This window comes from Nicotiana attenuata, unplaced genomic scaffold (assembly GCF_001879085.1).
Source record: "Nicotiana attenuata strain UT unplaced genomic scaffold, NIATTr2, whole genome shotgun sequence".
Classification (NCBI taxonomy): Eukaryota; Viridiplantae; Streptophyta; class Magnoliopsida; order Solanales; family Solanaceae; genus Nicotiana; species Nicotiana attenuata.
In genome coordinates, this window is record NW_017670988.1 from 278,788 (window position 1) to 296,327 (window position 17,540).

The 17,540-nt window shown below is 30.3% G+C and overlaps 2 protein-coding genes across 8 annotated transcripts in view; one reads left to right on the forward strand and one right to left on the reverse strand.

The window, feature by feature from the left end:
* LOC109245039 (DNA-directed RNA polymerases II, IV and V subunit 8B-like) overlaps nucleotides 1-4,717 on the reverse strand; it is a 9,332-nt gene extending 4,615 nt beyond the window's left edge. For 2 of the 6 annotated variants that reach the window (XM_019412218.1, XM_019412219.1), the window contains exons 1-2: nucleotides 3,476-3,560; nucleotides 1,936-1,981 (exon numbers count right to left, since the gene is read on the reverse strand). Coding sequence is in view for 3 of the 6 variants with exons in the window: in XM_019412215.1 (XP_019267760.1) it covers nucleotides 3,476-3,716; nucleotides 4,515-4,559 (286 nt within the window). In the remaining 3 variants the exon portion in view is untranslated. Of the gene's footprint in view, nucleotides 1-1,935; nucleotides 1,982-3,475; nucleotides 3,717-4,514 lie in introns of those variants that run through there. The other 4 variants (XM_019412217.1, XM_019412216.1, XM_019412215.1 and 1 more) reach the window with 3 other exon arrangements.
* Nucleotides 4,718-11,748: 7,031 nt separating this feature from the next.
* LOC109245041 (BTB/POZ domain-containing protein At5g17580) lies at nucleotides 11,749-17,134 on the forward strand. Of its 2 annotated transcripts, none has more exons than XM_019412222.1 (4): nucleotides 11,749-12,282; nucleotides 14,997-15,131; nucleotides 15,217-15,286; nucleotides 15,379-17,134. In XM_019412222.1, the coding sequence occupies exons 2-4, from the start codon at nucleotides 15,067-15,069 to the stop codon at nucleotides 16,987-16,989; spliced, it is 1,746 nt and encodes a 581-aa protein (XP_019267767.1). In that variant the 5' UTR covers nucleotides 11,749-12,282; nucleotides 14,997-15,066; the 3' UTR covers nucleotides 16,990-17,134. The 2 variants fall into 2 exon arrangements, with proteins under 2 accessions (XP_019267767.1, XP_019267768.1); XM_019412223.1 differs by lacking the exon at nucleotides 11,749-12,282 and adding an exon at nucleotides 13,219-14,284.
* Nucleotides 17,135-17,540: the final 406 nt, after the last annotated feature.

Consider the following 17,540-nt stretch of genomic DNA (forward strand, 5'->3'; position numbering starts at 1 on the left):
TTTGGGGGAATGGGGGTGAGGAGAGTAGCATAAAAAAATTTCTACTCTCTAACCAAACATTAGAAAATATTTCCTGGAAAAAGTTTTTTGCTCACCAACCAAAACAAGGGAAAATAAATGATAAAACCACTCATTTTTCATGAAAACATTTTCCATGGAAACATTTTCCTTCATACCAAACACACTCATTATCTTTTATTCTTTTCTTTCGCTTTTTTTTCTTTGGAGTTGGGGGAGGGGAGCATAAATTGGTTTTTTGAAGTCGTTTCAAACATTCAATCCAAAAAAAAGGAAAGAGAAAAAAGGTCAACAACAACTTACCCAGTGTGACCCTACAAGTGAGGTCTGAAAAAGGTGGGAGGAAAAACGGTCAACAAGTCAAAAATGTCCTACAACTAAACTCAGAAATCAGGATATCTTTCTGAAGGCAAACACCTAAAAGTTTATTGAATAACTGACCAAGAGTACCTAAAAGAGTAAATATAGTGGGAAATCTAAAGAACAAGAAAATATGCACAACTCGGGGAATCTTTGCAAAGAATGGATCATGAGGTGGAAGCTTTACAATCTTCAGACAGATAAGATCCAAACTACATAGAAACTAAACGCAAACTCCAACCTATATTGACAAACTTTTCTGGTTCATTCGACAGGCAATATCTTATTGAGAATGGAAAAAGAACCATAAAAGAAAAAGGAAAAGGGAAGAAACTCAAACAACCCAAAATTTCAAAGCAAAAGAAACTAAAGTCGAGGATCCAGCACAAATAGAACAATGATAAAATCATGACCCAATATCATCCCCACCAGAGAGAATAACAAGAACTATGCCACAATCCCAGACTAGTTGGGTCGGGTATATGAATCTATTTGGAGCTGCTTCATTTCAATACCCAATAATTTGGTTTTCTAACTCTAGAGGTTCTCGAACTCAGAGAAAACTAGAAAATTTATATCTATTTCAGGATAAAATTAGTGCTCGTGGAAGAAAACGACTGATCTCTGTTGCAAACTTTAAAGTCCATATTCAACTAACCCCATCCTCGATAATTAACATCCATATAATTACGACAGACTTAGATAGACACAGAAGAACAAGAACTAAAGCGCAGAAAGCCCTTCAGTTTTAACTTTTTTCCAACTACATCAAGTTTCCACCACCACCACTTCTCCAAAGTTATCGATACGTTAACATAAATTCTACGTGTTCAAAACTAATTTCAAGACTGATTTATGTTACTTCATCCAAAGCAATTAACTTTAATACATACCAGTACAGACCAGCAATATGACTCGAAACAAATTCATTTTCTTGTTTAACCAGACTAACTAAGAAACAGTGAGAAGTCAGTATGCTCTTAGTGATTTTCCATTAACAAAGTCATTTTGTTGTTAACCTGCTGCGCTAAAGAACTTTCAAATTTCAAATACTACAACTTGAAAACTTGTTTATTCAGTTATACCAGTCCAATATATCAATATTCTTGTAAAAGAAATTTTTCTAGCAACTTATCCCTAAACACAGCGCAACTTGAGAAGAATGTGATTCCGATAATACTTTTTTGGTATTATTAATGTATTAAGACTTAACATTCACTCTATGGACATCCAGCATTCAATCAAGGCTTCCTAATACATTAAGATACGACCCAAGAAAGCTAAGTCTATCCCAAGCATAGCATTTTATGTTTTAGGAGAACAAGCAAATTGCAAACTCATCCTCCTTCCATACCAAAGTATATACCTAGTTAATGTTGTTATAGGTCAAAATATGTTACAATCTAGAGATCTCCGCTAGATGGATACAAAGTGTACATCAGAAAGTTCCTTCACAAGTTCCGAGGAAAATCACATGGAACTTGAATAGAGATGATGTAAATGAGCGAACGAGAAAATGAAAAATGCCAAATTAATCAATGACACTTCAAAACTTACTAGCTTCCACGGGGGAGGAAGGGCTTTGAGAGAAACCGAAATAAACCTGCTAGAAAAAATGTGTCAGCAAAAGGTAGGCTCTGAGATGACTGATCAGAATGATTTCTAGGAAGAGTTCTGAACCTGAAGAACTTAAATGAAACCTGGAGGAGGATTTTGAGAATCTGGTATTTGTAGTTTTATCTCATTTTTTTTTTTTTACAACTATGCTGACTAGGGGCGGATTTAGGGGGGCGGAAGGGGGTTCACTTGAACCCCCTTTGCCGAAAAATTACACTGTATATATAAGGAAAAATCTGTTTTTTACCTCTATATATTAAGTTTTGAACCTCCTTAACACAACCCAAAAGTGTAGTTTAGTGGTCAAGGGGTTCAAAACCTTCATAAGGTCATAGGTTCAATTCCCACTAGCTACAAAAAAAAGATTTTGAACCCTCTTCGTGGAGATCCTGTCTCCGCCACTGATGCTGACCTCCCTCCTTTTTTATGATATAACACTTGCTTCACCTATAGAATCTATAATACACTTCTTTACCTAATTCTGACTTTCCTTATAAATCATCAAGGAAATGTGTGACAGAAATGTATTTAGTTTTGTACTGTGCGAAGCAAATCGTTGTTAAGATACATTATAAACTTGTCCTTACATTACATGTTTTTTAACATTGCACTACCAGAATAGTGCTCATTTCAATTAGACATAACCAGGAAAAACTTAAATTTTCTCTCTCCCTTGGTTTCTTTAATTTTACATAATTGAAAATTGTCTCTTGTTTGTGTATTGACTCAGATTTTGAACTCTCTTTTTCACCCTTTCTGTTCTTTGCTAGCAGCTGGACTACTTTTATTTGTTTTAACATACGGAATTAATCTTTTCATCAATTTGTTTGCATAAAAAGTAAGAGAGAAACACATAATGATAGAGAAATAAATAATGATCTTGAGGATCCGACATAAAAGTAAAATAATTAAAAAAGATCTTGAAGATCCATCCATAAAAAGCAATCTTTAGTGCTTAAACAAGTTTGTCTCCAAATCAAGAAGACAGATAACACAAAATTAAGCTGATGATAATTGAAATTGCATAAAGATTCTACGGCAATATAGGTGAATTCAGAGTTTCTATTGGAAAAGAGATGACTTTGTAATTAATTAATCGCTTTACTCAATCGTGTTTACTCATTCCCTAATTGCAGCTCCAGCTCATGGATTATTCATATTTATTTGGTTAAGAATCAGGACATCTTCAGTCTGTTTCATTTATCTCAAGATTCTTGACCAGCATTTAAGTTCTTACCTTTGTTCTCTGCAAGTTAGATATCTTGCTTCTGTCATCAGTATGATGTCTCTTTATTTATCTTATGATTTATCAGGTACAGTTCAAGTTCAGCTAAATGAGAGTAAATAACTTATACATATCGGAAATAATCACATGCAAAAAAGCTATTTAGAAACATTGGCACTCACAGGAAATATGGTCAGATGATCATCATAAATGACTCAAATAATAGTTATCCTGAAGTTTGTATAGGAATCTAACCTTTCTTAAAACGGAGAAGAGCATTCAGCAGCGCCAATATGACCGTCAATTGTACGGAGAGATCACTCCTAGAGGCCAGCATTAAATACTGCAAAGATTTCAGCCCTTCTTTTGAACCCTTGCTGCAAAGTTCAGTAGAGGAATTCTGGCTCCTCAATATTCGCTGATACAGAGATAGAACTCGCTCTGTTTTCTTTCTTGAGTCTCTGCACTGTCCCATATCAACTCTTTTGCCATTTTTCTGTATCACAAACACTTGAATAAGTTTAGCTAGCATTATTGACTATTTGCAGAATTAGCAGCAGCTCCAACTAGTTTATTTTTTTTTACAAATATCAATAAGGAATTTACTTGCCTGAATTCAGCAAAAGTCTTAAAGAAACACAAGCATTTCATTACCAAACAAGAAATAACTTTGAATTTTAAAATATCTTAGAGATATAAATAAACTCTTAACACAAATATGTGTTCAAAAGATCCAACTTCCCATTTTATTTGACACCAGAATATTGGGCACAAAGACATTAAATTCACTTTCAATTATAATTAATAGCAATGATTCCAAAAAAAAAAGTTAAAATTTTAATAATTAAATGAATTCAAACATTAAGTTTCAGAAAATAATAGTCCCTCCATTTCATTTAATATATGAAGGTGTTTGATTTGATAAGGTGTTTAATATGCTAAGTGAACGTCTATAATTTTTTCTTTTCTTTATAATGATTGTACTTGTGGGAACCTCCACTATTCCACCGATCACAAGTACCAAGTAACTCAACCCACCGAGATTACACGTCTATAATACACTAACATAGTGATTACTAGTTAGTTCATAGAGATAACATCACATCAAAGTTTAAATTTTGAATGCATTCAAATACAATAGATGGTGAAAATGGTATGAAAGAGTCTTTAAAACATTCCTGAACTGAGGAAGAGTCATATATAAATTGGAGCCAAGGAAGTATTATTGATGAAACATTGTCAAGCATTATCCAAAATTCCAAAACGGAAAAGTACAAAGAGAAGGAATAAGTACTTGAAATTCTTGGAAGACAATTGGTTGAGGAATTTTATCGAACATTTTGCGAACATCCCTCAATGTTCATATAAAGTTATAAACTACTGTACATAATTAGGGGCAATTGATTGTTTTTTCCATTTGAAAACGGCCTACCACCAATTTCTCGTCGTAGCCATTGAAGTAGCAAAGGAAGTGTCACTACTGTTTGGCAAACATAAATTTTGTGAATATCTATATTTCGTCCCGCATTTGATCTAAATGTCCAAACTTCCCCTAAGTTTAAGAAATCTCCAATTCTCTCCATCTTATTTCGTGAACGTTTGGTACAACCCAGAATATTTATTTTTCCTAGATATGTTATATTATTTAACAAAATATTTATTAAAAATAATAATTATTATAATAATAATTTGATGCAAATATTTTAATATTAATTATTTATAATAATGTGCAAGTGTTAATTTTGAATTTGGTAATATGAATTTAAGAATTGAAATGATTATAAAGGAGAATAATTTTCGCGCATAAGTGAATGAAATCATTTTTTTCAAAAAATAATTTTCTTAAAAGATATGTTTTAACAATTTATTTTTTAAAAAGTATTTTCTGAAAAAATATTCTGACCTACCAATACATAAGCACTGGCTCACTGCATATAAGTGTTATGATATGATTACAACTTTTCGAAATTAAAAGAGATTGTTTATCAAGAATTATTAAATTTAACTCTCGAAATAGTGAACAAGGATTTAATTTAAAATTAAAATATCTTTATCATTTCTTTGGTACATCTATATCTATATCTATATCTATATCTATATCTTCTATATTATTATAAAAGCATGAATACAATGTCGGTTTACAAAAGTAACCTTATAATATTAAGCATAATAACTTATAGTAAAAGGACATATCCGAAATTTTAGATATTAGCTTTATAATCCTATTAGTTTTAGGACATAAGTACTACATATTATGAATCCTAGAAAAGCATGAAAAAGTAATACTTACCATTAAAAGTTCATAAGCATTCTACAATTTAAACTTCAAAAGAGATGATGAAAACCAGAATGACTTTTTCGTTGCTTGGCATATGATCACTATTCACATATTTATTTTAGAAATTGTGCTATACATACATGTAATATCTAGATTTTGTGTAAATATCTTACATTCGCCACCCCAAAAGTATGCACATGCATATATCATAGATTAATCTATCTATCTATATCTATATCTATATCTATCTATATCTATATATATTTATATCTATATTATTATAAAAGCATGTATACAATGTCAGTTTACAAAAATAACCTTATAATATTAAGCATAATAACTCACAATAAAAGGACATAATCGAAATTCTAGATATTAGCCTTATAATCATATTAGTTTTAGGACATATACTATATGTTAGGAATCATGCCTGATTACCTTTAGGAATCCTATTAACATAATTACTTTCAGGCATAGACATATAATACTACATGTTAGCATGTATACCTAATATCTTTAGGAACACGTTATGTTTTCTTTTAATATAATTACTTTCGGGGTAGAGATGTGTTTTTAGTCATATAATCCTATTACTTTTAGGATATACTTCTTAAAAATTTCTATTACTAATTTAATTTAAAAACGTATTATGATGTCCTATTACTAATTTAATTTGAGAATGTATTATATTGTCCGAATCGATTTAGAAAAAAGGAGAGCATAAATTATGATAAAAGCACAAATATAATATTAATAGACCATAATAGCCTTAAAATATTAAATGGAAGAACTCATAGGAAAAGAACATAACTGCAATAACCTATTTTCTGGACTAATTTGAAAATGTGTTATATTGTCCAAATCGATTTAGAAAAAGGAAATCCTATATTATTATAAAGGCACAAATACATTATTAATAGACCAAAATAGCCCTAAAATATTAAATGAAAGAACTCATAGGTAAAGGACATAACTGCAATAACCTAATTCTTGGACTACAATACCTTCTATGCTAACTTTTAATATTCAAAATCTATTAAATTCTTATTTAAAAATATGTAGGAAGGTTTAATAAAATCAATTTTTTTAATAATCCTCCATATTGGCAATACATTACCACTCCATAATGTCCAATACCAAAAAATAATAAAAGTAATATTAATTGGGCTGCATAAAGAGTTGAAATTGAGGAAAATAATATCCCCACGATAATATATTTTTATATTATATTTGAATTGTTTTCCTACTCAAATAACCATCACAAATATATATCAAAGCAGAGCAATGATGCTAAATTTATAAAGAAAGCAAAATTGATAATATGGGATGAAGCACTTATAACTAAGTGTCAAACGATCGAAACAACTGCCCAGAGTTCTAGAGATATATTGGATGTTAATGGACCGTTTGGTGAAAAAATTAATGATTTGGGAGGTGATTTCTATCAAGTACTACCAGTAGTTCCAAAATCGACAAAAACAAAGACTGTAAAAGCTAGCTCGCCAAAGTAATACTTCTGGCCTCAAATAAAAAAGATTCAACTGACAAGAAATATAAAGTAAGAACAGATCCGGCATTTAGTGTCTTCTTGCTTCATGTCGGAAACGAAGAAGAGCATCCAATAAAAGATGATTTGGTTCTTCTCGAATACTTGGTTATCAACCCCAATGCTAACAGTAGTGCATTTAGTAAGAGAAATATTTCTATCATTAGATTAAAATGCAATTTGCAAATCGCATGATAGAATTAAAAAGTTATCTTAGCTATCAGAAATAAATATGTTGATCAACTAAATAAAAGGTTGATTGCAAAATTTTATAGTAAAAACAAAATATTTTTCAGTTTTTGACTCAGCAGAGAATGATACCAATAATTACTACCAAGAAGAATACTTAAATACTTTAATATCAAATGGCCTTCTACCATACACATTTGTTGTCAAGTTTAATATTTCTTACGCATGTTAGTGTCACCGTATATATAATAGACTAAGTTATAATTGATCTTCCATTGTATATAGGTTGTTTTTGAAAAATATATGCTCGTCATGCTACTGAAAAACATAGATACGCCGAATAACTTATGTAATAGCACACAGATGGTATATAGAAGTTGTGACAGTAATGTCATACATGCAAAATTATGATACTGGTCAATGTGCTTCTAAGTATATTCTTATGCCTGAATTCAACTTTGGTCTTCCAAAACTAAGGAATATTCTTTTAAATTTGTGTCAAAATAATTTTAGTATGTTTACGTTTTTCAAATATAATAAATAAATCACTAGGACAAACATCCTAATATTAGATTATATTTACCGCAATATATTTTCTTGCACAAACAACTGTATGTTGCACTTTCAAGAGGGATATCAAAATCGGCAACAAGAGTTCTGGTTAAGGTAGAGTAACCAATTAGGAGGAAACATACACACACAAAAATTCGCCCACACAGAAGTGTTCGGTAAGATACCATCACATTAAATACTTTTAAATTATACTTCCTCCGATCCACTTTAAGGTTAATATGGTCAATTATATTGTTAATTAATGATAAAAGGTGAATTCCTTAATATGTGTGAAAGCAACCAAAAAATCACTTAAAGTAGACCGGAGGAAGTACTAACACATTATTATCTAACTAACATGACAAAATTGATCATTTGTGTGATGTTGTCCTTTTATTTTAAATTCATCTATTATGCTAATATAATAATATTTTTAGGTATTTAGATGATTATTATATATAAAATTTCTCTCATTAATTAAATTTTATTGTTCCTTCATATAATTAAATGTTTAAACCATTACGTGTCATTATTAACGTGCAACGCACGTTCATAAATACTAGTATTATTAAAAGGAGAGGACAAAGCCCTTTCTTTAAGCCAAGTGGCAGCCTAAAAAAAAAGCCACATAGCATAATTAGTTACTAATTAGTTATTAATAATTATTTTTGAATTTAAATATCTATAAAAAATGAAAATAAAAAGCTACCATATATACACACACTTTATTTGAATTAATAAATATAGATATCTTATAATTATTTATAATAAAAACTGAAAATATAAATATATAAAAAAATAACTACCCATTCAAATTGGGTGGGAGTAGTTTCAAGTTGGAGTTTTAAAATTATTTTAAAATAAAAAAAGAAAATAAAGCAATAAAAATAACTTTTGATTCAAATGTGAGTAGTTTCTTTCTAATATTCTACATTCTATATATTATTATTAAAAGGAGATGACAAAGCCCTCTCCTTAAGCCAAGTATCAGCCTAAAAAAGCCACATGGCATAATTTGTTACTAATTAATTATTAGTTATTATTTCTTAATTTAAAATCTATAATATATATATATATATATATATATATATATATATATATATATATAGGTTACTTTATTTTGAATTAAAAAATGTATTTATTCATCAAAATTCAAACAATATTATTGAGAAAAAAATAATAAAATTTAAAATAAAAAAATATTTTCAAGAGTAATAAAATATATATCTTCTATTATATTACAAAAAAAAATTAGCAGACAAAAATATTAAACAAGTAATGTGCTAATAATTTCTATTAACAATATAATTATACAAAATATTGTGTACAATATAATAAACAGAAATACATAACAAAAAAGTTATTTGATGACTATATAAGTCCCTTTAATTTAATAGATATTTTATTCACTAAAATCCAAACAATATCTATTCTATTTATATAGAATAGGAGTAGCAAATCATTGTGATAATTCCAAATGTAACATCAAAAAATTAACAAAGTGACAAATTTTAGGACAAAGCTTCAACAGATTTGGTGATTCAAAAATTATTTGCAAAAAAAATGAGCAAAAAGACACAACAAAATTAACTACTCAAACATGGGTGATATAATAAAGATAAATACATAAAAAAAAGTTATTTGATGACTACATAAGTCCCATTATTATAATCGAGAGTTTTTTCATTAAAATTCAGACAATATTATTGAGAACAATAAGATAAAATTCAAAACAAAAAAATATTTCAAGAGTAATAAAATATATATCTTCTATTATATTACAAAAACAAAGTAGCAGAGAAAAATATTAAATAAAGTAATAGCTAATAAAAATTTATATTAACAATGTAATAACACTAAATATTGGATGATATAATAAAGAAAAATATAAAACAAAAAAGTTATTCGCTGCCTGTATAAGCCCCTTTAGTTTAATAGAGAGTTTATTCATTAAAATTTAGATAATATTATTAAGAACAATAAAATAAAATTCAAAATAAAAAAAATATTTCAACAGTAATAAAATATATATCTTCTCTTATATTACAAAAAGAAAGCGAGCAGACAAAAATAGTAAACAAAGCAATATACTAATAAAAAAATTTCTTAACAATGTAATAATACTAAATAATGGATAATATAATAAAGAAAAATATACAACAAAAAGGTTATTCACTGATTATATAACTACCTTTAATTTAACACAGATTTTATTATTGGGTATATCGTATTGACAAATAAGATGACAATTGAAATTTATTAAAGAATACGGTCTAATAGGATCAAACAAGCCCGATCGTAATTTAATTTAATTAATATTTTTTTATATTGACCGCGCATCATGCGGGTACGACTACTAGTTATATTAAAAGGAAAGTAGTGAAGCATGTGGTTAAGCCAAGTGGCAAGCTAAAATGAAGCCACTTGGCAATTTTAAGACAACATTAAAAATCTGAATTACAAATGAAAACATAATTAATGCAAATAGTTGAATGAAATAGACCTTAGATAAATCTAATCTATGTATTTATATCTATATCTATATCTAAAGATATGGTAGCTTTTTGTTTCTATAAATATAGTAGTTTATGTCTATACAAAACTGCCAAATATTTTTTTTAATAAAGAAAATCATTTGATTGCGAATTTATAGATAAAAGTATTTGAGTTGAGATAAAAGAAAAGTTCATTTGCTGATGGAAAATAATACAAAAATAGCAAGTATTAAAAATAACAGTAAATTTAAGACCAAATAGTAAAATTATTTATTTTTTAATATTTGAAAAATATCAAAATTACAATTTGATTTAAATTTGATAGTATTTCGAATTTATCTAAACAACTTCACAATAGGTCACATGGCAATTTAGGACAAAGTTAGTTAGGTTAGGTAATAATTAATTTTTTTTAATTTAAATTTTTAAAAATTTAAATTATGCATTATTTATTGTTAATAATTAGTTACTTTCTTTGAGTTTTAAAAATTTAGATATTTGAAATTATTTTAAAATAAAAAATAAAAATAAAAAGAAAATAAAAGAAACTATCAATTCAAATTTAGGAGCAGTTGCTTCCTAATATGGTAGATAATATCTATAAAAAGCTGCCAAATATTTTTTTGATAAAGAAAATAATTTGATTTTGAATTTATAGATAGAAATATCTGAGTTGAGATACACAAAAGTTCATTTACTTATAGAAAATAATACAAAATAGCAATTATTAAAAATATCAATAAATATATGACAAAATAGTAAAATTACTTTCTTGTTTATATTTTAAAAAATTCAAAATTATACTTTTATTTATATATGATAGTATCTTGATTATATGTAAACAGCTTCACAATAGGCCACATGGAAATTTAGGACAAACTTAGTTAGGTTAGGTAATAATTACTTTTTTTTTAAATTTAAATCTTTAAAAATTGAAATTATGCATTATGTATTGTTAACAATTACTTTCTTTGAGTTTATAAATTTTGAGTTTTTGAAATTATTTTAAAATAAAAACGAAAAGAAGAAAATAAAACAAACTATTAATTCAAATTTAGAAGCAATTTCTTCCTAATTTGGTAGTTTATATCTATGAAAAACTTTCAAATATTTTCTTGATAAGAAAATAATTTGATTTCGAATTTATAGATAGAAATATTTGAGTTGAGATAAACAAAAGTTCATCTGCTTATGGAAAAGGCGTAATGACTTCCTGGCCACTTAAACTTGTACCGGATTTTAAAGCCGATACACGAACTTACATTGTCCCATTTGAACACTTCAACTTGACGAAATGAATATTAATAAACACTTTCTGTTGAACGTGTTCGCCAATCGCTCTGACAGGAAAATCATGTCACATATTTGGTCTTTATTATATGACATGTGAATTTGTGGGTCTTATATTATTAAAAAAAAAAATATTTAAAATTTTTAAATGGAATTTTAAAAATTAATCTCCCTTCTTCTCCTTTCACCCACCTCCATTCATTTCTGCTATCGTTTTATCATCGTATTTATCCTTTTACTCTCTGCTTCAATTCTTCATACTCCTCACAAACCCGCCGGAAAGTTGATAAGCTCTTATCCATATTCAACAATGGTAGGTTTTGAACTTGGCTCCGTTCCATTCAATGCCGACGGATGGGGTCCACCAGATTCCTCCATCTCCGTACCAAACCAAATCTCTAACGCCCCATTCGCTCCTTTCTCCCGCTCCGACAAGCTTGGTCGTATTGCCGACTGGACTCGGTCTCTTTCAAACTGACCCGGATCCAACTCTAAGCAAAACGCTACTGGTTCCGCCTTCGACTTCTCCGTCGACGATTCATTCGCTACCCTCGCCGCTGACGAAGACTCCTCTTTCCGCCTCGTCGACACTGCCCCCAAATCCCATCACCACGGGCAACACCGCCCGAAATTCAATCCTTGGTGGCGGTTCAACATCTGCTTCGCAACATCAACCCTCCCTGCATTTTGCACTATTTCTGGGATGATGATGGTACTTGTTTTCTTTCTTTGAGTTGCCAAAATTCTTAGGTGTCCGCCAAAATTGTTTTAAGTTTTGAAAGGTGAAGTACTCATATTGTTGTTCAGCTCTTTTCTGGGGTATGCTGGAAATGGCCTGGTTTATTTTCTTTATTTTTAATTTGTATTTTTTTTTCTAGTTTTAGATTTTTTTAAATCAAAAATACTGTAGTCACGCGCATAATTTTGGTGACTTGCACACACCTTGTCCACATTATCTTTGTTACTGCCACATATGCATGGTCAACGGTCAAATAGGTTTATTAGTTACCGAATATGTGAGTTTGAGTGTTCAAATGGGAACAATATAAGTTCGTGTATCGGCTTTAAAATCCGGTACAAATTTAAGTGGCCAGGAAGCAATTACGCCTATGGAAAATAATACAAAATAGCAATTATTAAAAATATCAATAAATATATGATAAAATAGTAATAATTACTTTTCTTTTTATATTTTTAAAAATTCAAAATTACAATTTTATTTATATATGATAGTATTTTGATTATATGTAAAATTTAAAATGAAAAAAAGTAATTATAATATTATAGTAGAAAAATGTACAAAGGTCAAAATAGAGATAATATGAGAATATTTCGACATTATATTAATTTAGAAAAATAAAATAAATTAAGTAAATAATACACATATTATTGATAAATTTAAAAAATTGAAGAATTGTGAACAATAAAATAAAATTTAAAATATTATTTGAGAAGTAATGTTGAAAATGATATTAAACCAAGTGACACGCTAATAAATAGTCATATTAATAATGTAATTATATTAAATAATAAAAATTATAATAAAGAAAAATGAGAAACAAAAATATTATACGATGACTATATAATTCATTTTTCTTTAGTTTCATATAGTTTAGTTAATGAAATATTGTATTGAGAAGTAAGATGCCAATTGAAATTTTATTAAGGCAACATGATATAATATACTATAAAAGCAAATTATAATTAAAATAATTAATATTTCTAATATTGACCGCGCAATACGCGGGTTCTAATACTAGTTACTAATTAAACATAGAAAATACGGAACAACAAATATACAGAAAATTTAAAGAAAAAGTTAAAGTTGTCCAATTAGCTGAAGGATTTTTAAAGCAGCTACTACTCAAAATAAAAAATAAAATTAAAAATTAAAAAAAAAGCATAAAATGGCTTGCAGTCTCAAATTGCAAAACTGTATGAGAATATCTTATTAAACTTTGGACTCAATAATTCAAAGCAATGACTATTCAGAAGTTTAAAAGAAGACATAAAACTAACTTGCACACTATAGGGGAATATATTTCGGGATTAATGTGGCGTCGTTTGATTAGTCCCTCGGTAGACCAAACTTTAGACCTAATAAATTGTAATTAGGTTACTAATCTATATCTACATATATATTTTAAAGGAATAAAGTACCATATAATTGGCATTGTGGTTAAGTCACGTAACAAGCTAATAAATATCAATATTATATTGTAACTTCATTCTATTTTACTATGTTAGTTAAATATAAATACAAATATATATATATATATAAATGTGGAGCACAAATGCATAAAAGATTTTGCTTTTTCTTTTCCTCCCTCGCTTACTGTTACTTCTAATTACAACTAAATTTCTAGTTAATGCACCTATAAAAACCCGACCCGACAATCCCGGTACTGTTGGATCACCGTTCAGAAAAATTGTTTATAAAAAAAAAAAGGTAAAGTAATATTTAATTTTGTAGATAAATTAAGAGCCGTTCCTATAATAGGGGAGGTTTTAGTTGGTTTTGTGGAGAGTTTATCCCTAATCAAACTCTAAATTCTATAACAGAATGTCCAACTATTACGTTTGAACGTTTGAATATTGAATACTAACTAGTAACTCCAATGACAAAAAAGTCACAGTGGCTCTCTGCTCCTAGCATGCACAGTTCTGATTTCTCCTTTACAGTTTACAAGAAGAATATTGATCAAGATTTTCTGGTAAATTTCTCTACTCTTCCTTTGCTTTGCTCTTTATCTCCTCTAGATTGTTTAAAGAAAAATAAAATTACTCCAAAGTAAACTATTCGCCGTTTACTAGAATGAAAACTGATATTAGGCAATTTCTCTGAGAACATGAACCTTATATATATTATCTTATGATAAAGTAGTGAACTCCATTAATGAATCACGTATGGCTAGGTGCACCAGAAGAAGCATGACTACTCTGTGCTCTCGCTGCACAAAAGCATTTTTACAACAACTACGCTTTAGACCTAAACAAGTTGGGGTCGGCTATATATGAGTCCTCAATCTTAATGTTTCTCCATTTAAATAGGCCAACACAATTCATCGTCATGAATTAGCTAGTTTCACGTTAAGCTCGCCTACCCGGGCTTGGGACCGGCAATGTGCTCTAGCTGCAAAAAAGCATTTGTATTATCTTAAAATAGCATACCTGGAGTAGAATATCTAACAACTATAATATTTTTAAATTAATCTCTACATAACATTCTTTATGTAACAGCCCTGCATTAGTATATACATCGTCCTCAACAGATAACAATCTCTGCATTATTATTCACCGCATAGTGATCCTGCATTACAGTATTTGCATAACTAGACTGCGAACCAAACGAACCGTTAACATTACTGTAAAGACATAAAGGCTCCTACACATATGAAGGAGGGCTTATTGCTATATATTTTGCAGGTTGATTAATTTGGAGAGATCTTGATCCCAACATCTTAGCTTGAAAGGCCCTAAGATGTGATGTCTTTTGATGGATTGGAAAGAGCAAAATTATGATAAAATGGCCACAAGGAAAAACATTGCATCTCCATCCAGGTAAAAGTTGGCTTTCTTTTACTTTTTCATTTTCACTTATTCAACCTTTTAATGTTTTTTTTTTCTTCTTACCCTTTCCTTTCAGGAAATCAATGCCTGCTTCATCATCAGATGTTCAGCTCCACATATGTGGAGTACCATTTTCCTTGAATAGGGTAAGTTAAAAATCATGAGAAGTCAAATGTAACACACACACATCAGAATTATTTCAGTTTTACTAAGCTGTTGGTTTGTGTTCAACTTACAGGAAGTTTTGACTGCAAAATCTGCAAAGCTAGCTGCAGTGCTGAAAGAGAATCCTGAAGATGATGTTTCTCATTTGCTAGGAGACATTCCCACTGATTCCGAAACTTTTGAGCTAGTCGCAAGGTTCTGCCACGGTTTTAACATAAGCCTATCACCTGAGAATGTTATTAAAGTCCTTTGCCTTGCTAACTATCTTGGAATGTCCGAAGATCACAGCACCAACAACCTCATAAAGAAGGCTTGTTTCTACTTTCAAAATAATGTCCTTCCTAGCTGGAACAAGTGTATTAAAGCCCTCAAATCTGCTGAAACCATTCTTCAACAAGCTGCAGATCTTGCCCTTGTTGATGCCTGTGCAGAATCGATCATCACCAAAGTAGTGCATGATCCAAGTCTTCTTGGGGAACCGATTAGGAACGTAACAACAACAGATGATGACAGTGAGAACGACGAAAGTACCTATAAGCCAAATGTGAGGAGGAGGCTCTTTGTTCTTGACTGGAAATCTGAGGACTTGACTGTACTTTCCATTGCTCTCTACGAGCCCATTATTCGTGCATTGGTTCATCAAAATGTCCCTTTGGAATATGTGTCATCATCTCTGTTTCAGTATCTCATAAACTGGGTTTTTCCGGGCACTAAAGGAGAAGATGAGACATCAGTTTATGAGAGGAATTCTCAGAGAGAGATCATTGAAGCAGTGGAGAGACTGTTGCCACAAGAGAGGGGGCTGATCCCTTGTTCTTTGCTCTCTCAAATGTTGCAATCTGCAATAACGTTGGATGCTAATACTGAATGTAAAAGCGGATTGGAAACTAGAATAGGAAAGCAGCTGGACCAGGCAACTGTGAAGGACCTCTTAATACCTGCACAAGGATATGCAAAAGAAGAGCAGTATGACACTGAATGTGTGAAAAGGATAATGAAGTATTTCTACAGCAATTACGAAAACACAGACAAATCTGGCCTGATCGTCGTGGCACAACTTATTGATGACTTCTTGGCTGAGGTTGCAAGTGACAGAGATTTGAAGTTGAAGACATTTTTAACACTAGCAGATTTATCACTAGCAGCATCAGAAGGAACTCATAGGAATTCTGATGGAATATATAAAGCAATTGATATATACTTGGACAAGCACAGATATCTCACGGATAGAGAAAGGGAAGAAGTTTGCAGGATGTTGGATTGCAACAACCTCTCTCCTGAAGCCTGTGAGCATGCTGCACACAACGAAAAGCTACCAGTACGAGTGATGGTGCAGATTTTGTTTTCTGTGCAGTTGAAGTTGAAGGATACTGTGGCTAAGAGAATACAGAGGGGTTCTGGAAACCTATTGTTGAAGCTGGAAGAAGACGAGGAAGATGCAACGAGGACAAGCAGCAGTGAAGAGGAAGTGAAAGCGGAGATGGAAAAGATGGGAAGCAAGGTGCAGGAACTGGAGAAAGAATGTCATATGATGAGAAGGGCAATTCAGATAGGCAGCTACCAACACAAGATTCAAAAGGAGAAAACAAGCATGTGGAAAGAAATGAAGAGGAAGTTTGGTTGCATGACAAGCTTGCACGAGACAAATTGCCATGTGAAGAAGAAAAAAGTGCATCCAAGATAGAAGATATCTTCTTTTTTATCCAAGATAGAAGTTCATGGTTTCATCTTTACATTTTTATGCCCGAGTGATAAGGACTTACTGAATAATTAAAGATTAAATTTGTATTCTCTTTGGAAATTAAGAGTATAAGCATGTTGATTATTTTCATCAACTCCAAATAACAAAAGAGATAGGTAGACTATTCTTTCATTGCATCTCCAGAAAATCCAGACTTTAATGTTCTGAACTTGTTTACAGGTTACAGCATGATGTCTATGTTTATTCATTTTTTCATTACAAAACACTAGAGTTCAGCATCAAGAGTTCAAGACACACTATAGAACGTAAAGATAAATTTTCCTCCCAGAAGGAAAGCTAAAGAGATTTCACCAATTTGCAGTTCTAGGTGTCTAACTTGACGCACACTTGCACAGTTCAACGAAACAATTCCAAAATGCTAGTACAGCCAACAGTTATCCTCACATGTGATACATACTGATAGTACAACCAACTTCTCTTTTTAAATTATGATGTCCAAGCCAGCTTGGGGACACCTCGACTAATTCCACGAG

Bases quoted from the DNA above. Each gene is read 5' to 3' on its own strand.
- LOC109245041 (XM_019412222.1), top strand. From the start codon at position 15,067: ATGGATTGGAAAGAGCAAAATTATGATAAAATGGCCACAAGGAAAAAC. The intron at 15,132-15,216 runs GTAAAAGTTGGC...CTTTCCTTTCAG, and splicing joins AACATTGCATCTCCATCCAG to GAAATCAATGCCTGCTTCAT. The intron at 15,287-15,378 runs GTAAGTTAAAAA...TTCAACTTACAG, and splicing joins TACCATTTTCCTTGAATAGG to GAAGTTTTGACTGCAAAATC.